This window comes from Prionailurus bengalensis, chromosome B1 (genome assembly GCF_016509475.1).
Source record: "Prionailurus bengalensis isolate Pbe53 chromosome B1, Fcat_Pben_1.1_paternal_pri, whole genome shotgun sequence".
Classification (NCBI taxonomy): Eukaryota; Metazoa; Chordata; class Mammalia; order Carnivora; family Felidae; genus Prionailurus; species Prionailurus bengalensis.
The window spans coordinates 44,483,372-44,506,856 of NC_057344.1; the positions used below are offsets into that span (position 1 = coordinate 44,483,372).

Consider the following 23,485-nt stretch of genomic DNA (forward strand, 5'->3'; position numbering starts at 1 on the left):
TGTATAGCCCAGACAGCTGCTATTAAACAAAAAGAATTCTGGATAGAATTTGTTCCAATAAGCTTTATATTTTTAAAACCACTTAGTATGGAAGTGTGGACTTTTCTATTCAAATTGTTTCCTTCATAATTTTAAACTTCCAAACTTAAAAGGTAATTTTGTGGGTGCTCTATGGTATCTCCAAGCATGTAAAACAATTTTCCCAGAAACATTTAATTAAAATTTAAATAATGTACTAATTTGTCATTCATTTATCATAATTAACTTTCATACTTAGGAAATTATATTCCAAAAAATCTTTCTAAGCTCTTGCAAATCTATAGCATTCATTAACAAAACAAAGTTGTGATTTTTCCAGCTGGTTCCCAAATTCTGTGACCAGTCAGTTTAAAATTAATAAGCAGAATGAGTATAAAAAGTGGGACAAATTGTTAATGCCACTGTGTTAATAGTTAGTAGTAGAACAATACCAGTGATTGTTTTAGAAGATTTTATATTTGTATTACTAATTGTATCTTATAAAAGCGCTTCTGTTGTATGTTTTTTTACCTGTTGTAAAAAAAATAAAAATTTTTTTAAAAAGCTTAGAACAATCCTTAAATATTTACAAAATGTGTTTCAACATGCATATCTCACCACATCTTAAAGAAACATAAAATTCAACTCATAGCTAAAACAGGAACTCCTCCAAACAGCATCCTTTCTTTAATTCCAATGGTTCAGTCCTCAAATTACCACGTGTTGTACATATACATTGGCAGAATAACTTCTGATCTCGCTCTCCTAATGTAGGATCAAGACACTGTTCATAAGACACTCAAGAAAGTGCTTTTGCAATATCACAAACTTATTTTCTTAAGTTTGTACTAGCAGCAAAAGTATTGAGCTTCCAGCTGTATGGAGCCCTGTAGCACTCTCTACAGAGAGGGTCCTGATTCCCAGCAACTTAGCTGTGAGTGCAGGCGCGGAAGGGTCTTAAAGTGGCGTGAGTTACATTAACCTGAGTATCATAGTAAGTAAAAATTTATCCTAACGTCTTTGGGGCGGGAGGGGTTTATAGCAACATCGGGGCTGGTTGCAGAAACAACCCCTCTCTTGCCTCCCAGACACTGAGAAAAGGATTCTTGTTCTCTTCATATACCAAGGGAATGGTGGGAAAAGTCTTTGCTAGAAAGCATGTGGCTGTGTGTTGTCACTTGGTATTCAGCACAGGCAGCTAGGATTTAAACCCTCCCTGACCTTGAGACAGAACTTTACCCAGAAGATGGGACGGAGTTCAGATTACAGATACATTAATCACTCATCATTATTTAGATTGATGGAAGTATTGTTTTTTCCCTCTGTTAATTAAAAGTGAAAAAAATTCATTGTTAATGGTATATTTTTCTGTCCATACAGGTTGAAACAGTTCCTCAGGCTACAGTGAAGACTGGATTACAGAAAGGTGAGTTATTATAATGTTGCCTTGCATTTCCTCGATTAAAAACCAAATTTTAAGAATTACGTATTTGTACTTCATGTATTTTTGTTTGTCTCTGTAAATCACTGTTGTTGCTCTTCAGTCAAAAATTTGTGTGAAATTGAAGTATTTCCTGGCGTGTGCGTGTGTGTGTATGTGTGTGTGTGTCTTTTAGAGTTGATCTTATTCTGTACCTCCCATGTGTAAAGTCTTACTCGTTTCGGTAAATTGGAGAACACCATGTAGACTTGATACTGTTTCCAACTTTTCTCCATAAGATTCTGGGGTTTCACTGGTTAATAAACTAGGGATGTGACGAATCCATTTTTTTTGGTATTCGACTGAATACCGAATAGTAGCTATTAATGTTTATCAAACATGGACTATGACAAATCAGACAAGACAACCTGGTTGAAAAAAATCTTGCCACGTTTATTTTTACAGTGCTGTAAAATCTTTTTTTTTTTTAATTAAAATGATTCATAGCATATTTATGGCCATTATTAGATGACCTTATGCAAATCTATTTGAGATATGCACAAAGTTTAAGAAACCTTAAACTTATATCTGTATTTTCTGTGTGCAATTTGACTACAGTACAAACTCCATAGCATGATTCGTGCATTTTTGATGAGATCATTCAAACTGTATTTAATACCTGTAGTTTACTCTGGGCAAATTGCATTATTTAAAAAAAAAAAAAAAAAAAACACCAGCCTCTCTGCATTCTCGGGGAGAAGTCTGCAGCGATGGTCTCCGTGGAGATCCTCAGCAGAACTGAACAGCCTCTCGGAGGGAACACTGCTTGGCGGAGCTCCAAGAAAAGACATCGCGATCGCTGCGAGATTAGGAGGCCTGATTGCGTTGTGTTTCCACCATTCCACAGGGTCGGCGGACCGGGGAGTGCAGGGCTCTGTCAGATTCAGTGACAGCTCCGTCTCCGCAGCGATTGAGGAAACTGTGGACTGAGATTCCTGTACAATTTCATCCCAGAAACTCCAGACTTGTAGTCTCCATGCAAGATTTCTTTGTCGGCGGCTCGATAAACAGTTTCTTTGTTTTCAATTTTGATTTTGCCAATCCTCATTATTGGCATCTTCCTGCCTGGTTTCTTCTTCAAGACTCTGAACAATTGCTTTAACATTCAGATGATTTTTTTTTTTTGGTCTGAGCTGGATGGGTACAGCTTAAATCATGGGTCCAGCCTAAAACCACCGTTTAACGTACACTGATCAATTTCAACATGGACTGTTTTTGTTTTTTTGTTTTTTGTTTTTAAATAAAGCATCATTAATGCACATCTGCAGGGTTTTGCCAAACAGCCCAAATTGTATACATTACAATCATTAAAAGCTCTTATTTTTTTTAATATTAGTGCCGTTATCATGGAGAACAGCATGGCAGCTGTCTTTGGCAGTCTGTCATTTTTCTAGCATTTTCAGAAACTCATCGGAAATGGCGGTACCTGTGTTTCCCTTCGAAAGCCTCTCAGTACAGCACTCCTGTTCCTCTGTTAAAACTCCTTGTTAATCCAGTGATCTTTTAGGCCAAGGAAATACTTTGTGGTGGTGTTCTGGGTCCACACACCAGCAATGAAGGAGATAGATTTGTGTACTTGTGTTTTTTAATCAGCGTTAACATGGGCAGGCACCCTCATTTATAGATGTAAGGAAACATTCAGTGAAAAAACTTGTAGAATGGGATGTGATAACAAGGTTCCAGTAATCTGAGCAGTCTAAAGAGGCCCACATCCTCCACCACAGAACATGGCTATATACCAAGTGCTACTCTCACTCAGCCTGTTGCGGATCTTCATGGCCTCAGGAGACTTGTTTCTCCATGGTCTCTTCTGGACTGCACACTTCCACCATAGCTTGCTGGGCTGATCTAGATGTCTGTTTGTTGTATGGAAATTTTGGGGGAAAAAAAATCCAAAACAAACTGTGGGTTGAAATATTAACCGTCTCCTTGGTTCCCTGGTATTCACCGTGCCTGATCTGCACATTTCATCGTGGCTGTTTCTGTATAGCCTATACTGCATTAGCCCAAGAGATTGTTGCTTTGTAACTTTTTGCACTATTGTTTTGGCTGGATTTGTATTACACACAGTTTTAAAAAAAAAAAAATTCCTCACTATTCTCTGCCTTTTTTTTTTTTTTTTTCATATTTATTCCTTCCCGCACAAATTCCACATAGAGGCCTCTCATCCAGCTCTTCGTTGATTTGGCTGCACTTGAACATTGATTATCGTTCCAACCCTCAGCAATGTGCCTCCTAAATGGCATGACATATGTAGATGTGCTGCAGCACTTGTTAATGGTCACAATAAATGCCACTTCACCAAGGAAGTCTCAGATGAACAATTGTGAACATCCAAAACTTGTTCGGGGGGCAATAATCAACTGAATTGCAAAATTCGGGGGAAAATGGCACTATCCGTGTACGAATCGAATACAAATCAAAGATTTGTCACATCCCTAATAAAAACAAGATGGAGATGTCTCTGCGACCATATTTGTAAGCTACACAGTGTGTTGGGTTTTATGTCTTCCCCCTCCAAATTGAATGGTTCTCTGGATTGCTCCAAATCAATCGGCTGTCCTGTAGTTTTGATAGAATTGGTTTTTAGCTTGGAACTTGGGCTCTGTCGACGGAAAATAGCTTTAGAGCAGGAGCACTGAATTAAATGTTTTTAATAGAGCGGTTGTAAATTAAATCACTCACTATCAGGAAGGTCAGAAGCTTATGAAGTTTTGACTCATGACTTCAGTGTTACAAAGAGAGCTGTGCTTTTTTTTCACACTACAGATGAGTCTGAGGAAAGAAAGAATCTCCCACAAAAAAAATAAATAAATAAAACTTTAAGCACTATTTTAGGATTAATTTCGGTATGTTGTATTAAGGTGCCAGCGAGATTTCAGATTCCTGTAAACCTCTAAAGAAAAGGAGTCGCGCCTCCACTGATGTAGAAATGACTAGTTCAGCATACAGAGACACGTCTGACTCCGATTCTAGAGGACTGAGTGACCTGCAGGTAAATATGTTCAAGGTTCTGGGCACACTGCTTTTTCACTTTGAAAAACGAAGTAACAGAATACATTGTTTGACTTATTTTGGGGGGCTTGGGGAAGTTTTTAAATACCCAGGGAGCAAATCACCTTGGTTCTTTTGTAACTTACAAATGTCTTAATTTTGCTGATCTCTTACATAACAGAAGCATTCCTTCTATGTTTTTAAGTTTTAACTACAGTTTCTCTCAAAACACCAGGCGTATACTATCCAGGGATTTTAGAAAGGAAGAAAAAAGTTGTATCAAGGTTTAGTTGAGCAAATCTTGCTAGGATTTTCATAGCGCCTAACTTTGAGGAAACTTTTGTTTTATTTTTCTTAACAAGTGTTATGTTTTCCATGTAGGTAGGCTTTGGAAAGCAAGTAGATAGCCCTTCTGCTACTGCAGATGTAGATGTTTCTGATGTGCAGTCCGTGGATTCAAGTTTGTCAAGAAGAGGCATTGGAATCAGTAAGAAGGACACTGTGTGTCAGGTAGGCAAGCGACAAATAAGCTTGAAATAACTGCTCTAATATTCTGCCAATAATATACTAACCTGCTGGAGAGAATATTATCTTCCTAAATTATACTACTTTAAAGCTATAAGTCTAAAAGTTCTTTTCTTCCCTTTCCGAGTTGGAAATTTTATTCATATGCAATGCTAATCTTGATTGTGATACTCAGTTCTGAATTAGAAGTAAAAGGAAAGGATCACCTGGCTGGCTCAATCTATAGAACATGCGATTTAATCTCGGAGTCATGAGTTCAAGTCCCATGCTGGGCCTAAAGTTTACTTAAAAAAAAAAAAAGTATTGTATGGAAACCAATTTGACAATAAATTTCATTAAAAAAAAAAAAGTAAATGACATATGATTGATTTCAAAAACATTTTCTTAAATTTAAGTTGGTATTACTTTTTTTTTTTTAAGTTTATTTATTTTGAGAGAGAGAGAAAGGGAGCACACAGGAGGGACAGAGAAAGAGAATCCCAAGCAGGCTCTGTACTGTCAGTGCTGAGCTTGACACGGGGCTCGAGCTCACTAACTGTGAGATCGTGACCTGAGCCAAAATCAAGAATCGGGCACTTAACTGACTGAGCCATCCAGGTGCCCTGATATTACCTTTTTAAATATATGTTTACCCTTTTTGAAAAATACTGCTTTGCCGTGTGGGGAAAAGTTAAAATGTGCAGATTCCAGAGAAGGAATCATGAAAGATCAAATATGCCTTTTAAACTTTATACCATATTGGGTCTGGAAATAGTTATCTAATTCAGTGGTTCTCTCTCTTTTTTTTTTTTAAATATAAAATATAGAAGTCTTCCTATATTATTATTTTTGTCATGATGAGTACCAGGTGATGTATGGAATTGTTGAATCATTATATTGTACACCTGCAACTAATATAACACTGTATGTGTTATTATTAACTGGAATTAAAGTAAAAATGTTAAAAAATAAAATAAATTTACTTACTTCAGGGGTTCTTAAAATGAGGGCCAAGGACCAGCAGCATCACCATTGTCAGGAGACTTGTTAGAAATGCAAATTCTTGGGCCCCAGCCTAGACCTGCTGAATCAGAAGCTATGGGAGAGCACCCAGAAATCTGTCTTAACAGGCCTTCTGAGTGATTCTAATGCCTGCTAAAGTTTAAGAATGACTACTTTTTGCCATATTACAGATCTGTGAAAGCTCTGGTGACTCTCTGATTCCTTGTGAGGGAGAGTGCTGCAAACACTTTCACCTGGAGTGCCTGGGATTGGCATCACTCCCTGATGGAAAGTTCATCTGTGTGGAATGTAAAACCGGTAAGTTTACTTAGTTTGATAGATATGAAAAGACAAATAGGGAGGAATGTGTGATGCCAGCATCCCCCGTGACGTCTAATTCCCTTACCACTTTTATGTAGCTCTCATCTTCCACTCCCCGTAGGTATTTCAACAAATTAAGAACATTCAGTGATTGGGATTTCTAAGATCAAATCGTCGAGATGGATTTGTGTTTTATCTAAGCAACTATGCAATATATATATAAAGTGAATTATTTTTAGATGGGTTTGAGAGTTTTGTGTTCAATAAATTGGGTTAAAGTCCCCTTGACTTTAATAGATTGGATAAACATTAGTCACAAACTCACGAACTATAACCATGGTGATTATATTTTTACTGGAAAGATGGAGCTACTGGAAATTGTTTTTTAGACAGTTTAGGGGATTTTGGATTCATCATTTTGGTCTTATGTTCCTCCTCCCACCCACCCCCCCCCCCCCCCGCCCCATATAGACTACCACTGATCAAAACAATTTATAGAGAGAGAAAGTGTAATTCCTTACCCAAAGTCAAAAGACAACATATGATGAAAATGGGATTTAAACCCAGGAAGTAGCTTAACCCCGGAGTCCTTACTCTGTACTGTTGCCTTTGACAACCTTGATGAAGTAGGGTGGAGATTGCACACACATGCAAAAAATGAAGCTACAAAAGCTGTTTTGAACATATACTTGTATTTTTTCCTATATAAGATATTATTTATCACATTTAGCTTCTGCAGTAAAACTTTAGGACAGCTTGCCAACTGGCAGCCTCAGGGTCAGATTATCTGCGCGTCATTTTACTTGGCCTTTGGAATGTTTTGAATGTGTGAACATGGATCAGGCACGTATTCTTGGTTCCTCACATTCCCTGCCATTCCCTTTTCTAAAACCCTGTCATTCCAGTCTTTTATGTAATCTGCCTGGCCCCTTGTAAGCACTCAAGTTGCAGTTTCTGTTATAAACTACTGATAGGAGGGACCACGTATCGTGTTATTAAAATACTCTGAGGGCTTTTCTCCTAGCTCTAGAACCCAACAGAGCAAATTCTGCCAACAAAGGCTAGATCTAGTTTAATTTGGCACACATCTATTAGAAAATTTAGAAGACGAATTTAGAAAGGAAAGTAGAAAATTTAAAAACAAGTAGGGCAAAGTTGGAAGACTTACTTCCTGATTTAAAAATTCACTACAAGGCAAAACAATTTAAAAAAATTTTTAATTAAAATTTACTACAATCCTACAGTAATTAAAATAATGTGGTACTGGCATAAAGACAGAAATATAAACCAATGAAGTAGAATAGGAAGCCCAGAAATAAACATTCACACATATGGTCAAATGATTTTTTTGATAAGAGTGCAAAGACCATTCAATGGGAAAGGATAGTCTTTTTAACAAATGGTGCTGAGGGGTGTCTGGGTGGCTCAGTCGGTTAAGTGTCTGACTCCTTCTCAGGTCATGATGTTGTGGTTTGTGAGCTCAAGCTCTGCGTTGGACTCTGTGCTGACAGCTCTGAGCCTGGAGCCTGTTTCAGATTCTGTGTTTCCCTCACTCTGTCTGCCCCTCCCCCGCTCATGCTTGCTCATGCATGTGCCCTCTCTCTTTCTCTCCCTCTTTCTCTCAAAAATAAACAAACATTAAAAAAAAAAAAAAAAACACTAAAAGCAAATGGTGCTGGGGAAACTAGATACCCACATACAAAAGAATGAAGTTGGACCTTTACCTAATAACCATATATAAAAATTAATACAAATGGATCAAAGACCAAAACATAAAAGCTAAAACTATAAAAATCTTAGAAGAAAACATAGGGGAAAAGCTTCATGACATTGGATTTGGCATTGATTTCCTGGATGTAACACCAAAGGCATGGGCAACAAAAAAAATAAATTGAGCTTTATCAAAATCAAAACCTTTGTACACCATTAACAGACTGAAAAAGCGACCTACAAAATGGAAGAAAACATTGGCAAATCACATATATGAGAAGGGATTAATATCCAGAATGTGTAAAGAACTTCTATAACTCAACAACAAAAAACAAAAAACCCAATTGGGCAAAGGATTTCAGTAGACATTTCTCCAGAGAAGATGTACAGATGGGTCAATAAGCACATGAAAAAATGCTCAAAATCATTAGTATTCAGGGAAATACAAATCAAAATCACATGAGATGCCATTTCACACTTATTACAATGACCATTATAAAATAAAAGTAAAAAGCAGAAAACACATGTTGGCTAGGATATGGAGAAATTGAAACCTTTGTGCACTGTCAGCAGTAATGTAACATGGTAGGTACAACCTCTGTGGAAAATAGTATGGCGGTTCCTAAAAAAATTAAACATAGAATTACTATATGGTTCAGCTATTCCACTGTGGGGTATATACCTGAAAGAACTGAAAACAGAGACTCAAACAGATATTTATACACCCATGTTCACTGCAGCATTATTCACAATAGTTAAAAGGTAGAAATGACCCAAGTGTCCATAGATGAATGGATGGATAATAAAATGCGGTGTGTACATGCAACAATTTTTTTTTTATTTTTTAAATACTTATTTTCGAGAGAGGGAGAGGCAGAACGTGAGCAGGGGAGGGCCAGAGAGAGGGAGACACAGAATCTGAAGTAGGCTCCAGGCTCCGAGCTGTCAGCACAGAGCCCGATGCAGAGCTTGAACTCAGACCATGAGATCATGACCTGAACCAAAGTTAGACGCCTAACCGACTGAGCCACCCAGGTGCCCCTATGCAACAGAATATTTTTTAAAATGAGGAAAAAAAGGAAATTAAAAAATGAAATTCTAATACATGGAAATTCTAATTCTATAATATGGATGAACCTTGAGGACATGATTGTGGATGAAATAAGCTAGTCACAAAGGACATATATTGTTTGATTCTACTTTGATCAGTTACCTAGAGTAGTCAAGTTTATAGAGACAGAAAGTAGAGCAGTTGTTACCAAGGTGTGTTTTGTTTTGTTTTGTTTTGTTTTGTTTTGTTTTGTTTTGTTTTGTTTTGTTTTACACTAGTTTTTACCTGAGAGAAGTGGGGAGTTCTTATTTAAATGGATACAGAAGGGTGCCTGAGTGGCTCAGTCAGTTGACTTTGGCTCAGGTCATGCATGATCTCACAGTTTGTGAGTTCGAGTCCCCCATCAGGCTCTCTGCCATCAGTGCAAAGCCTGCTTCAGATCTTCTTTTTCCTTCTCTTTGCCTTTTTGTCACTCGCACGTATGCTCTCAGTCTCAAAAATAAACATTAAAAAATACATAAAAATAAGTGGGTACGGAATTTAAATATGGGATGATGAAAAAGTTCTGGCGATGGATAGTGGTGATGGTTGCAAAATAATGAGTTCTTAATGTCACTGAACTGTACATTTAAAAATGGTTAAAATGGTAGTGGCGCCTGGGTGGCTTAGCTGGTTAAGCGACGGACTTCAGCTCGGGGCATGATCTCGTGGCTTGTGAGTTCAAGCCCCACATCGGGCTCTGTGTGAACAGCTCAGAGCCTGGAGCCTGCTTTGGATTCTGTGTCTCCTCCTTTCTCTGCCCCTCCCATGCTCATGCTCTGTCTCTCAATAAATAAACGTTAAAAAAAAAATAAAAATGGTTAAAATGGTAAATTTTATGTTATATATTTTTAACCACAGTTTAAATAACAATTATTTTTTTAATTTTTGATTTATTATATGAAAATTAGTTTGATACCAATTTGTTACCCTTCCAACATAATAGGAGTAAAAACTCCAAACCATTGTTTAAGTTCATTTAGAAAGTTTTCTTTTGTTTATCAAAAGACAAACATTTGCATGTAAAAAGTATTGCAAGATAGGGGTGCCTGGGTGGCTCAGTTGGTTAAGCATCAGACTTCTGCTCTGGTCATGATCTCACAGTTCCTGAGTTCAAGCTCCGCATTGGGCTCTGTGCTGACAGCTCAGAGTCTGGAGCCTGCTTTGTATTCTGTGTCTCCCTCTCTCTCTGCCCCTACCCCACTCACGCTCTTTCTCTCAAAAATAAATAAACATTAAAAAAAATTTTTTTAAGTATTACAGGATACATGCCTAATAAATTCTTATACTGTTCTTTTTATTGTTTAAGACAAATGTGATTTCTGGAAAGAAAGCACTTTCATTTTACCTTGTGATTAAAATGTTTTACCTTATGATTAAAATATGTAACAGTCAAGCTTACTTATTAATTATTCTAAATGAAGACTGTTTCCTACTGAGAAGGGAGATTATTGGAAGCACTCATATCCTTAGATCTCTAAGGAGGTTGATAGTTCAGCTCTCTATAACAGTGTTACTAGTTATAGCAATTTTCATTTATATAAGACCTATTTTGATCATTATCCAAGTGAAAGCCTTTTTTTACATAGAGCAATTTATGCAATTAGGCAAAGCTGTAAAATCAAACTTCTTAGCCTTTAAAATAATTTCTTTTAATTTTTTAATTTTCTAAAAGTTATTTTTAAAACAATACTGTTGCTTTCATATCTACATACATGTTAAAATATAATTTGAAATTATATAAATGTAACAAGACAACAAAAAGAACCTCACAACCCTGCTGTCCTTTATTTTACAACAAAACCAGTAAAGGAAAAAAAAAAAAAAAACCAACACGTTTGAACATCACAGTTGTAAGTACTAATTTTAAACAATTTTTATAATTCAGCTAATTTGTAAAGGTTAGATACTTCCAAAATAAAATCTAACTCTCTGTAAAAAAATTAAAACAAAAAAACGATTCCATTTTTGTCTTTCAGATTTTTTATAGCATTGTGAGAAAAATGGGCAAAAGACTTGAAAGTCTGTTTCCAAAACATGATATCCAAATGGCCAGTAAATAATCACTTAAAATTCTATCCATAAAACAGACACAAAATGAAAACTCCTATCCTAATAAAAGAGGCAGAAGATTAAAGCTAGGCACTTATTCAAACTGTATAAATTAAGGACAGAGAAAATATTAAAATTACCCACAGAAAAGACAGTTATCTTCCAAGAATAGAACAACAAAAATGTTATCCTTTTAGTTCTTGGTTTACAACTAAACATCTTTTTCTGTATCTTTATTTCCTCTCTTGTGAATGATCTGTGTATGTTTTATTCATTTGTGTATTGTGGTGGTAAAGATGTTCTTAGCGTTTGTTAGTACTTTAAATTTATTTCTAATTACACAAATAATATATAAATACTGTCTTACGAAAATATAATTATAGCTGAAGCAGCGTGCACTTAACATTTTTCTGTGTGTTGAAACAAAATGTATTAATTTTCTATAACTTGCTTTTTTCACTATCTTGGGACTCTTTTTATGTCTAAACAGATACATTTTATTTAATTACTACGTAGGGTTCCATAGTATGCATCTATCATAGTTTATTTAACTGTTCTCCTGTTGAAGGATGTTGGAGTTGCTTTCAGTTCTTTGCAGTTACAAACAATGCTTCAGTAAACCTCCTTTTATATATACAAGGCTTCCCTAATGTAGATAGCAAAAAGCGGCATTTCTTGGTCACAGAAAATGAATGTATGTTTAATGGATACTGCCACGTAGCCTTCTAAAGGTAGTACCTTTGAACCTAAACTCCTACTAGCAATATATGAGAGTACCTGTTTCCCATGCCCCATCAATAATTGGTATTATCAAGCTCTTTTTTCTTGATGACTTTTTAAAATATTACTTGGGTTTTAATTAGCATTTATCTGATTACTGGTGAAGTTGAGCATTTTTCCATTTGTTTATTGGCTGTTTGTCTTCCTGCTTTCTGTAAATAGCCTACTTGTATCCTGCCCACATTTATTTATTTATCTATCTAATTATCAATTTATAAGTAAGCCCTACATTCAATGTGCGGCTGAACTCATGACCCCAAGATCAAGAGTCACATGCTCTATCGGCTGAGCCAGCCAGGCACCCTTGCCCACTTTTGTACTAAGCTGTTCTGTTTCTGTATTAATTTATAGTTCTGTATAAATTTTGATTAGTTACCTTTGCTTATATCTTGCATATATTTTCTCCATAGGTGAACTCTTTTTGTAACAAAACATAATCCTTTATCATCTTCGTTGCATATATTTTTCCACATCTGTCTTGTCCCTTCTTTTTATCCTACTCTATTCTATTCTAATTGACATTATTTCTAACTTTAGATGTTTGGCAGATTGACCAGTGGAACCATCTGAGATTAAATTTTTCTTTGTTGGAAGGTGTTTTGTTTTTTTTTTTTTTCAACGTTTATTTTGGGGACAGAGAGAGACAGAGCATGAACGGGGGAGGGGCAGAGAGAGAGGGAGACACAGAATCAGAAACAGGCTCCAGGCTCTGAGCCATCAGCCCAGAGCCTGACGCGGGGCTCGAACTCACGGATCGCGAGATCTTGACCTGGCTGAAGTCGGACGCTTAACCGACTGCTCCACCCAGGCGCCCCTGTTGGAAGGTTTTTAATGATGGTTTCAATTTCTTTAATAGTGTGTAGAACTATTCATATTTTCTATTTATTTTTGTGGGAGTGGTGATAATTATGCTTTTCTTTTCTTTTTTTTAATGTTTATTCATTTATTTTGAGAGAGAGCAGGAGTGGTTGAGGGGCAGAGAGAGAGAGAGAGGGAGAAAGAGAATCCCAGTGTGGGGATGTGGGGCTCGATCCCATGAACCACGAGATCATGACCTGAGGTGAAATCAAGAGTCAGTTACTCAACAGACTGAGCCACCCTGCTTTTCTAAGAATCTGTCCATGCATGTAAATTTTCAAATTATTGGCAATTTTTTTAACAGTTGCAGGAATTGAAATATTAATTCTGATATTATTGCTTTTTATCTCTTTATTTTATTAGTCATTCTTGCCAGAGATATCAGCTTTATTAATCTTTTTCCAAAAACACCCAACTTCTGTTTTTTTTAATCCTTCCCAATGTATATTAATTTCACTCCATTCTTTTTTATTTATTTTTAATTTACATCCAAGTTGGTTAGCATATAGTGCAACAATGATTTCAGGGGTAGATTCCTTAATGCCCCTTACACATTTAGCCCATCCTCCCTCCCACAAGCCCTCCAGCAACCCTCTGTTTGTTCTCCATATTTAAGAGTCTCTTCTGTTTTGTCCCCCTCCCTGTTTTTATATTATTTTTGCTTCCCTTCCCTTGTGTTCATGTGTTCTGTGTCTTAAAGTCTTCATATGAGTGAAGTCATACGATATTTGTCTTTTCTCTAATTTTACTTAGCATAATACCTTCTAGTTCCATCCACATAGTTTCAAATGGCAAGATTTCATTCTTTTTGATTGCCAAGTTATACTCCATTGTATATATATACCACATGTTCTTTATCCATTCATCCATCGATGGATATTTTGGGCTCTTTCCATACTTTGGCTATTGTTGATAGTGCTGCTGTAAACATTGGGGTGCATGTGCCCCTTTGAAACAGCATACCTGTATCCCTTAGATAAATACCTAGTAGTGCAGTTGCTGGGTCATAGTATAGTTTTATTTTTAATTTCTTGAGGAACCTCCATACTGTTTTCCAGAGTGGCTACACCAGTTTGCATTCCCATCACTCCATTCTTAAAGAGTGCTTTCACTGGGTATGGAATGCTAGTTTAGTAAAAGTTTTCTTTCAGCCCTTTGAAGATAACATCCCATTGTTTTCTGGCTTCCATTTTTCCCTTGCTGTCAGCTCTCAGTCTTATTGTTGCTTCTTTGAAAATCATTGTCGTTTCTGTGGGTAATTTTAATATTTTCTCTTTGTTGTTGATTTACTACAGTTTGAATGAGATATCTAGTTATAATTTTTCTGTGTTTTGTATTAGGATTATGAGTTTTCATTTTATGTCTGTTTTACATATGGAAACTGTAAGACATACCTAATGGAATCTTCATTGTCTTTGGTAATTTATTTATTCTGGGTTGGAAAGACCTTCTCACTCCCAGCTCCCATATGTTGAAAAGTTCTGCTCTGGGTTTTCTATGGGTTAATTTTATTGTAGAGTGAGAAAGTGAAGACCTAAATTGTTTTTAGTGCTTTATCTCCAAATTGATTATCAGTTGTTCTAGCCAAAATTATTAAATAACCTTTTAGCTGCTTTTATTTAAAAGGAATATGCTTTGGGGCGCCTGGGTGGCTCAGTCCGTTGAGCGTCTGACTTCGGCTCAGGTCACGATCTCACCGTCCGTGAGTTCGAGCCCTGCGTCGGGCTCTGTGCTTACTGCTCTGAGCCTGGAGCCTGTTTCGGATTCTGTGTCTCCCTCTCTCTCTGACCCTCCCCCGTTCATGCTCTGTCTCTCCCTGTCTCAAAAATAAATAAAACGTTAAAAAAAAAAATAAAAAAAAAAAAAAGGAATATGCTTTATAAATAAACGTTAAAAAAATTTTTAAAGGGATATGCTTTCATCAGATTTTATTTAATTTGTGTTCCTCAACCAATTTTTCAGGACAGCACCCATGTTTTTCATGTAAAGTGTCTGGTACAGATGTGAAGCGTTGCTCTGTTGGTGCTTGTGGGAAATTTTATCATGAAGCCTGTGTTCGCAAATTCCCCACTGCCATCTTTGAATCAAAAGGATTCCGCTGTCCCCAGCACTGTTGCTCTGCCTGTTCCATGGAGAAAGATATCTACAAAGCAAGTAAAGGTAAAATGGAGCTTAAAAGAGGGACAAAGTGTTTTGGGTTTTTGTTTTTTTGTTTTTTTGTTTTAATTTTTTGTAATGTTTATTTATTTTTGAGAGAGAGAAAGAGACAGAGCCATGAGCGGGGGAGGGGCAGAGAGAGAGGGAGACACAGAATCTGAAGCAGGCTCCAGGCTCCCAGCTGTCAGCACAGACCCTGATGCGGGACTTGAACTCATGAACCATGAGATCATGATCTGAGCCAAAGTTGGATGCTTAACCGACTAGCCACCCAGGTGCCCCGGGTTTTGTTTTTGTTTTTTGTTTTTTTGGTTTTTAAGTACAGTAGTAAATAATAAGCGCATTATTATAAAAAATATATCAGGTATTATCTTTCTGTGTATATATAGATATATACAGCTTTCTGTAGATATAACAGCTCAGCCACGATAGATAGCATGATAGAGATTAGGTTCTAATTGAAATTATGAAAATTCTATATGTTCAAAATTACCCTTGAAAATTTCTTTAACAGGTGACATTAAGACCACCATCTCTCCAGCAGTGGAGCAGACAAGTTTTTCTTTGCGTGATCTCTCAGTGGGCACTGCATTTAGGATCCTGCATAAGGAATGACAGAGCCAAACTCGTGAAAAAAAATATTATCTTACTATAACAGCATCACATAGGACCCAAAAGAGTCCAACTCCAAAAAACTCATTTTATATCCAGCTGATACCTAATTATGTAGATTTTTTTTTTTTTAATTTATCTTTAAACAGGTCGCATGATGAGATGTTTGAGATGTCCAGTAGCCTATCACTCTGGAGATGCTTGCATTGCTGCCGGAAGCATATTTGTATCCTCGTACATTCTCATCTGTAGTAATCATTCCAAACGGAGCAGCAGTTCATCCTCTGCCATAAATGTAGGCTTTTGTTTCGTTTGTGCTAGAGGTGAGTGTCAATCCTTTCTCTCCATTTCTTTGAGTTCATTGGCATATTTCCCCACTGAAATGGAGATTCAGTAATACCCCTGAGACATTAACACTTTCAGTAGTCCCTTTTATAACATTAAACATTTCAATTGTTAGAATATTAATTCTTCTATAAATTAAGCTAAAATCTAAATTTTTTAAATAACTTAAAATTACAGATAAGTTCTTAGTGTTCCTGTATGGCGTATCAAACGTATTCCCTTCTGCAAACAATTCTTCTATTGGAAGTAGACTCTTCCCATATCATATTCTTTAATCCAGAGCTTTCAACTGATTGAGATTTCACTTGGAAGGAGAGATGAGCACATTTAGTTTTTAATTGTTTATGTTGTATTTTATCATGTTTTGGTCTGGCATTGAGGAAGGCCTGATGGGATACAGCCAAGGCAACATATGTGGTGGTGGTAGCTAAGAGCCAGCAATGCAAGCTTTCTTACTTGCCAGCTGTTGGTATTTAAGTATGCCAAGAGCTTGATCAAGTAAAAACAATATTGTGGCCCTGAGGGGGTCAGTGAAGTGGAGTTCACGATAAATGTAAAATAGAATTTCTTTAGTTGAATATAGTACAGAGCATTCAGCATTACAGAGTATCTCAGTTGTATTATAATAAAACAATTTTCAGTGTTTAGTAAACATTTTAGAAATTAACTAATATCCCCAAATACAGTTTGTTTTTTCAAGTATAAGTGCTAACTTTTCTGAACTTTGAAAGGACTCTGGTATATCGGGCCAATTAGATTATGTTTAGACTGTGCTGAAGATGAAGTGTTTGGTTTGGTTTTGGTGTTACGTGGTTTCATTTTGGTTTTTGCTTTAGGATAATAATTCTTTTAATTTGGTGAAAGCACTGTAAAAAATATTTTTAAATAGAATTTAGGTAGTGTGACAGATCTTGAGTTGTTTTGGTTTTGTGTCTCTCTTAAAAAAAAAAATAGAGGAGGTGGGCAGTAAAAGGTTAAATAAATGGCTGTCCTCCTGGTGGCAGCCCATTGTATGTAGGCTTTCAGTTCAGTTTGCCCCACTGTGTGCTAAATCCCTGGGGCTGTTTGCCCTTACTGGGGAAGCCTTGTGTCTTTATTTAGGGGAGCAATTACAGCTGTATCCTGCTCTGAAACCTGGCTGGTGCATGGAGGAGGAAGTCTGCAATGTTTTGTGCCACATAGTTATTAACAAGTGGCAGAAAGGATTCAAATAGTCAAAAGAAATAAAAAGTCACCACTGGTGTCTTTTCCATCTCCCCATCCCTAAGAAAGTAATGATAGTATGGAAATACTGAATTATCAGTTGAATGGCTAGCTTTAGAGGCTTTAAACAGATGAGTGTCAGTGATAGCATGAAGTCTCACTTTGTAAATATTTTATTCTACCTTGCTAGGCACTTAATATTACTCACGTTTACAGGGTGTGTGTGTGTGTGTGTGTGTGTGTGTATAACTGAGCCAACATTTTAAGTATCAAGTTTATAACTCTCATGCCAGCTTACTTTGGAGTACATTCTGAATCAGTTACCATCAGTATATTAACCAATACTTTCTTTTGCTCTATTTCATTCAATAATTGGGAAACCTTTAAAACAGGTATTTTCAATGTAAGATAGGTAGAAAATGGCCATTGTCAAGGAACCTAGCTTTATAGGGATTCTACCCATTTTAAGTTTAACTTCAGATGCCTTGATTAAAAAAAAGCTTGAGATAATGGAAATACTGGATCTGTATTTGCATGTTATCAATTTGACAGTTATTCTGAAAGATATACTATATTTATATGCCTGTATAATCAAGATTATTTAATTCCCAAATATTTGAACTAAGAAACTGTGCAGTAAACAAACTTTCATTTTCCTTTTTAGCCTTTTACAGAAACTTATTCAAAATAGATCAGATGTTGGGATTTGAGAAGGCTGAAGTCAAAAGTTTTCACAAGTAAATGATATGAGTTCTTTCATCAGTATTTATAGAGGTCTCCTTTTTTTAAAAAAAATTGTTTTTAGTGCTTATTTAGAGAGAGAGAAAGCTCGCATGGGCAAGAACAGGAGAACAGGAGAAGGGCAGAGACAGAATCCCAAGCAAGGCTCCGCACCATCAGTGGAGAGCCTTATGTGGAGCTCGAACTCAGAAACCTCAAGGTCATGACCTGAGGCCAAATCAGGAGTTAGTATAACCGTATAACCCACTGAGCCACCCAAGCGCCCCAGGTCTCCTTGTTTTTAAAGAGGCCTAAATGTAATAAATTCACACATAAAAGGTTTTAATTGTGTATGTTTTGGTATTAGAAAGCTTTGTTTTGCTTTTGTTTCTTGCCTTATACAGAGTTTTTCCCTCCTCATGAAGGATTTTTCTCTTAGTTCATGATTATTGGTTGTTTAAAATAATTCTGCTAATTCTTAAGGACTGAAATATCTAGAAATATTTTTAGAAATGTTTAGAAATGCTCCTTCCCTCCCCTCATGGCACCATAGGAAATGTTCAGTCCTAACATTTCCTTTCATCTGGTGGGTGGGGGGGCATAAAATAAAAGTTACTTAATGTTCTATGCCTTTCTTTGTGATGGTAATTTATAATGGAGAAGGTAGACTAGGGTTTTCTTTTCATTTTAATAATAATAGCAATTTTTTTTTTTTTTGCATCTGTAAATCAAACTCTACCAGATACCATCTGAATGGTCACAGTTGCCCTAAGAAGTTATTTCCCCATTTTATGTAGATGAGAACACTGAAGCCCAGATTCCATAATTTACCTGAAGGTCATAGAAATTGTTAAATAGAGGGACTAGCATTTGTACCTGATCTGTCTCATTTCAAAGCCCATGTTTTTTATACTATCCTGCTTCTCTCTATTAAACATATGAAATTCATTTGACATTATATAACTTTTTTTTTAAACTTTTTTTTAAACGTTTATTTATTTTTGAGACAGAGAGAGAGACAGAGCATGAACGGGGAAGGGGCAGAGAGAGAGGGAGACACAGAATCGGAAGCAGGCTCCAAGCTCTGAGCCATCAGCCCAGAGCCCGACGCGGGGCTCGAACTCATGGACCACGAGATCGTGACCTGAGCTGAAGTCGGACGCTTAACCGACTGAGCCACCCAGGCACCCCAGCATTATATAACTTTTATTAGAAGATTTTTATACTATTGCCAATTAGCAGTTTTAAGTTCCATTCTGTCCTCCAGATCAGAGTTAGGTCTTGACTCTTTCTCAATGTAGTAGGTAGCACCAAATGAAGATAACACCCATGGCAAAAATAAATGGTAACCCTTTTAAAAACAAAACTCTTGACTCTTCTCAAAATGATCTCTATAAAACGGCTGTCATGATCCTTATTGCAAAGTCCTCAGACCATTATAAACTGTCTAGTAACCAAACAGAGCAATGTTCCCTGGTCTCACACTCACCTAGGTTAAGAGTGGCCTATAGTGAACTCAACAAGGGGAAGAGGATAGGAGGGTGTCACAGGTGGGTTAGAGGAGATCTGTTTCCTTCCAAACAGGATAGCTGGGTTAGTAGATCAAAAGAACTATCTTATAAACCCTTAGGTTGGTAATTACTTTATGTCATGGCAGGGGGAAAAAATGTAAATGGTTTGCATTACCTTAGTGAAGTTCAACAAGTCCTGGCTCCTTTAAAATCATGTTATCATACTGATAGAGAACAGCTTCATTATCTGGCAGAAAAAGATATGACTAGAGAAGAAGAGACTCAATTCTGCCTTTCAGTGTTGCTTGATACATTGAAGGTAGATCAGTGTTTCTACTATGTTATGTAAATAACTCTTACTTGCTATTAAGTGATATGTCATTTTGTTCTTTGGATTGTCATCACAGTATTTCTAAATATTAAGGAGTGTAGCTTTGTGTATCATAGCAGGTTTTAAGTGTGACATCAACTGCAGTTTACATCTTCAAATTAATTTGTGGTTTTCTTCTGGGTGTGTAGGTTTTTACGGGATAAGAAACCGAGTAGCTCAAACTCCCTTTAATAACTCTGGCAAGCCTTTTCTGTCAGTTTTTTCTTTTTCTTCATATTCTCATTTTCCCCCCAACTTTTAGCACAGCTACATAATAGGTGTTGGTTTATTTTTTACCTTCATGGAATCATGGGTAGTTTCATTGCAGCTCATCTCTTTCTGTTTGTTTCGTATAGGGCTGATAGTTCAGGACCATTCAGACCCCATGTTCAGTTCATATGCCTATAAGTCCCACTACCTACTGAATGAATCAAATCGTGCAGAGTTGATGAAATTACCTATGATTCCTTCTTCGTCAGCTTCCAAAAAGAAATGTGAGAAAGGTAATAATCAAAATAGTTTATCTCTTGCTTTTTATTTTTGCATTTCCTTTTTTTTTTCTCTTTAAATGAAGGGGGGAAATGTATGCCTGTCAAGCACTATCTGTTGCTTTTGGTAAATTCTACCTTGGTGGTTGTGACTGTGTCTTCATATGGCTGCAACATTATTAAAAAGGGCTTAAAATAATTCCATTTTGGAAATTCTTACTTCTCGTTGAATAAATTCTCACACATTCCATCTATCTGTGGGTTATTAAAATTGAAAGACTGAGTAGGATTTTGCTTAATATAGAAAGATTCTAAGGGCTCTTTCTCTTCTGCCTGATGGAGAACTACCATTCATGTTAGAATAGAATAGACGTGATGTAAATTATCATGAACTTTCAACTAAAAAACCAGGATAGGTTATTAAAAGAGGGAAGCCAAGATACTGGTACTTAAAATTTTGATTTTAGGCTACATTTTATCCTTTTGTTTCTTAAATGTTTTTGTTAAGATGCTATGAAAACTAGTTGCCCTTCTCTTAGGAGACTTTGGTGGGCAGCTGGGGTAGTTTATCCCCAATATTGGATATTGAAAGGCAGCCCAGCTCAACTGAAGAATTACTTATGGATAATTTATCCACAGAGAATCAAGAACTAAATGTAATTTATATTCTCCCTAATAATTTATAAAAGCAAATCTTATATTTAACTTTACATAGCCTGCTTATAAAAAAGGAAAAAGTAGTTTAACAGTACTATATTATTTTGGGAGGTCTTATCCCAGAGGGTAAAATGAATAACCTTGAAGGAAAAGGCCTTTTCCTGTATACATTCCCATTATGATCGGGGAGCCAAGTTCAGAATCTTTAAAGGAAATTTGATTCATACCTAAAATACTAGGTATATTTGAAATAGGTTTTTTTTTTTTCCCCATTCTTTATGTTGCCTGCTTGATGATGTATCTTTGCTCTTTGTCAGACATCTGAAGTGGCAACCCAAGACTAAAAAATGTGTAATTAAGCAGATTGATTAGAACCTATGGAGAAGTAGGTTGGAGAGAGTATTGGCTTGCTCATTTGTTTGTTTGTTTTTACATTGAAGTCAGAGTATGTCACCTTACTGGTGATACCATCTACTTCTGAAACAAACATGGACGTAGGTCTGGCTAACTCCATAATGCAATAAAATTACCCGAGGCATTCATTTTAGGAAATGCCTTATTTCCTACTGGCGCTTTTATAAAATTAGATTAATTCAATTGTTTCTTACTTTGTTTTTGGTACTCAGTATTGACCTTGACATGAATTGAAATTATTTTGAGCCCTCTGTTTGCTTAGCTTGAACCACATCTTCTTCTTGCATCCTAAAGCAGTTTTCTTGCATAGCACCAAGGTGGATTGTTCATATTTTCATTTTTCTTGTGTATTTTTTGTCAAAAAATCGTGATGATTTTCATTGATGATTCTGGGTCTGTATTTCCTCTGAAATAACACTTAAAATTGAGGACTATTCCATAATGTTAAAAATGGCCAGCCTGACTTCCACATCAGCTCTAATGATCACATGTCTCCTAAAGCTGTTTGCAAAGTCTGCTCTCCCTATTGGTAATTTCTTTCTGATGGAGAAGTCAGTTATCTCATTTTTATTTTAAACTTACCAAACCCCCTACCTAGGCTAAGAGCACTCAGGCAGCTAATCTGTAGGTTGGAGAATTGGAGCAATTAATCCACATTGAGATCTGCAGACAAAGGAAAAAATCTTAATGACTGAAGTAAAAGCTTTTAAGCAGAGGAAATATAGTAATTTATTTCATCACTGATTGTATATAGATTTTCTTTTTGTTTTTATGTTAATCAGTTAGAAGTTTGAAAGTCTACAGGAAGAAAAGATTTTCTGGAAAATTGATAGCAAACCCTCAAAAGGTTAGAGCGTGTGATTTCATAAAGTTGTGTAGAGGGCTCTTAACCTTTTGCTTATGAGATATTAAACCTCAGTACAATCAGGTTATGGGCCTGATTTTCCAACACAATTTTTTTTTTTTTTGCAGTAAATGTCTTTATTATATTTCATCTTCAGTGGTTAACATCCTTCTCTGTCACTTGTTGAAATACCTTTTAGAAATACCTAATCTCCCCCCAAATCTCTTTTATATTTTTGCATTAAAAAATATCCTTTTGTTTTGTTTGCTGTACTTGTCTTGGTCTTAATCCAGAGATCATTTTGTGTATTTCAAAGGAGAGGATTTTGCCAGGGAACCTGGAGAGGGATCTCCTTGTTGTGTGGTACTTATTCCACAGTGACATTTACTTAGTTTTATGCTATAAAGCAGTGGTTCTCAATGTGAAGTCAGAAAAACTTATATAAACAATTTTTTACTATGTTTAATATTTCAGAAAATCTAACAGAATCACACATTTGCACAAAATAAGGCTGCATACATTTCTTTATATTTGGCTATGATTTGAACAACTTAATGTGATAGTTTTGTTATTGGGATCAGAAGCTCTGATTGGCAGTTACATATTTCTTTGGTTAATAAAAACAGGAGAAATTGTTACCTTTTAACAGGGGTTTTGATTCTGTTTTTTTGGTTTAGGATTGGTTTTTTTGTTTGTTTGTTTCGGGGGTTTATTGGTTGATAAAATGTTTGGAAACATGGGTCCCTGAAGAAGAGAAAGGAGATCCTTGGCAATGAAAAAGTTGCAAACCACTGCTGTATAGCCTGTTTTTGACTTTCTTTATTTTTGCTGGAAAGTTAAATGATAATGTAATCACCAATTTGAGAAAGTTCAATCCTTTGCTTTTTTGCATTTTTTTATGGAAAGAAAAAACTACTGGTCAACCTATTGGTTATTTTCATTCTTGCTAATTTTATTATAAAGGGATTTAGTTAACTATGCACTGGATTAAAATACAAGATGACCATTGCATGCTTTCTTAGCTCTCAAGGAGAAAAGAAAGTAAGTTGCTACATATTTCTTTGAAAATCTGCTCTCAAATCTACTCAAAGATTCCATGCATCTGTTAAGAGTTTTAGCTGCATGCTAAGCGGATACCTCAGTTGCCCACATTACTGTAAAGACTACAGTAATGGTTTTCATACCACTCAAAAGTTTTGAGTTTCTGGCCCCTGAAGCCCTGAAAAGGGACTGAAGTAGCTAAATCTGTTCATTTGTTTTCTATTTTAATCCATCACTATAGAGCTGACTCAATCCCTTTATTTTCCCCCAATTTGAGTCAAATTTGATGCACTTAAAAGATAACTTTCTCTTTT

General features: G+C 36.1%; 1 protein-coding gene across 6 annotated transcripts in view; it reads left to right on the top strand.

Moving 5' to 3' along the window:
• NSD3 (nuclear receptor binding SET domain protein 3) overlaps positions 1 to 23,485 on the top strand; it is a 118,175-nt gene that overhangs the window by 72,020 nt on the left and 22,670 nt on the right. For 4 of the 6 annotated variants that reach the window (XM_043563936.1, XM_043563955.1, XM_043563945.1 and 1 more), the window contains exons 9-15: positions 1,399 to 1,444; positions 4,363 to 4,493; positions 4,874 to 5,002; positions 6,190 to 6,316; positions 14,772 to 14,969; positions 15,728 to 15,901; positions 20,084 to 20,230. In XM_043563936.1, the coding sequence (XP_043419871.1) occupies positions 1,399 to 1,444; positions 4,363 to 4,493; positions 4,874 to 5,002; positions 6,190 to 6,316; positions 14,772 to 14,969; positions 15,728 to 15,901; positions 20,084 to 20,230 (952 nt within the window). Of the gene's footprint in view, positions 1 to 1,398; positions 1,445 to 2,345; positions 3,985 to 4,362; positions 4,494 to 4,873; positions 5,003 to 6,189; positions 6,317 to 14,771; positions 14,970 to 15,727; positions 15,902 to 20,083; positions 20,231 to 23,485 lie in introns of those variants that run through there. The other 2 variants (XM_043563972.1, XM_043563980.1) reach the window with 2 other exon arrangements.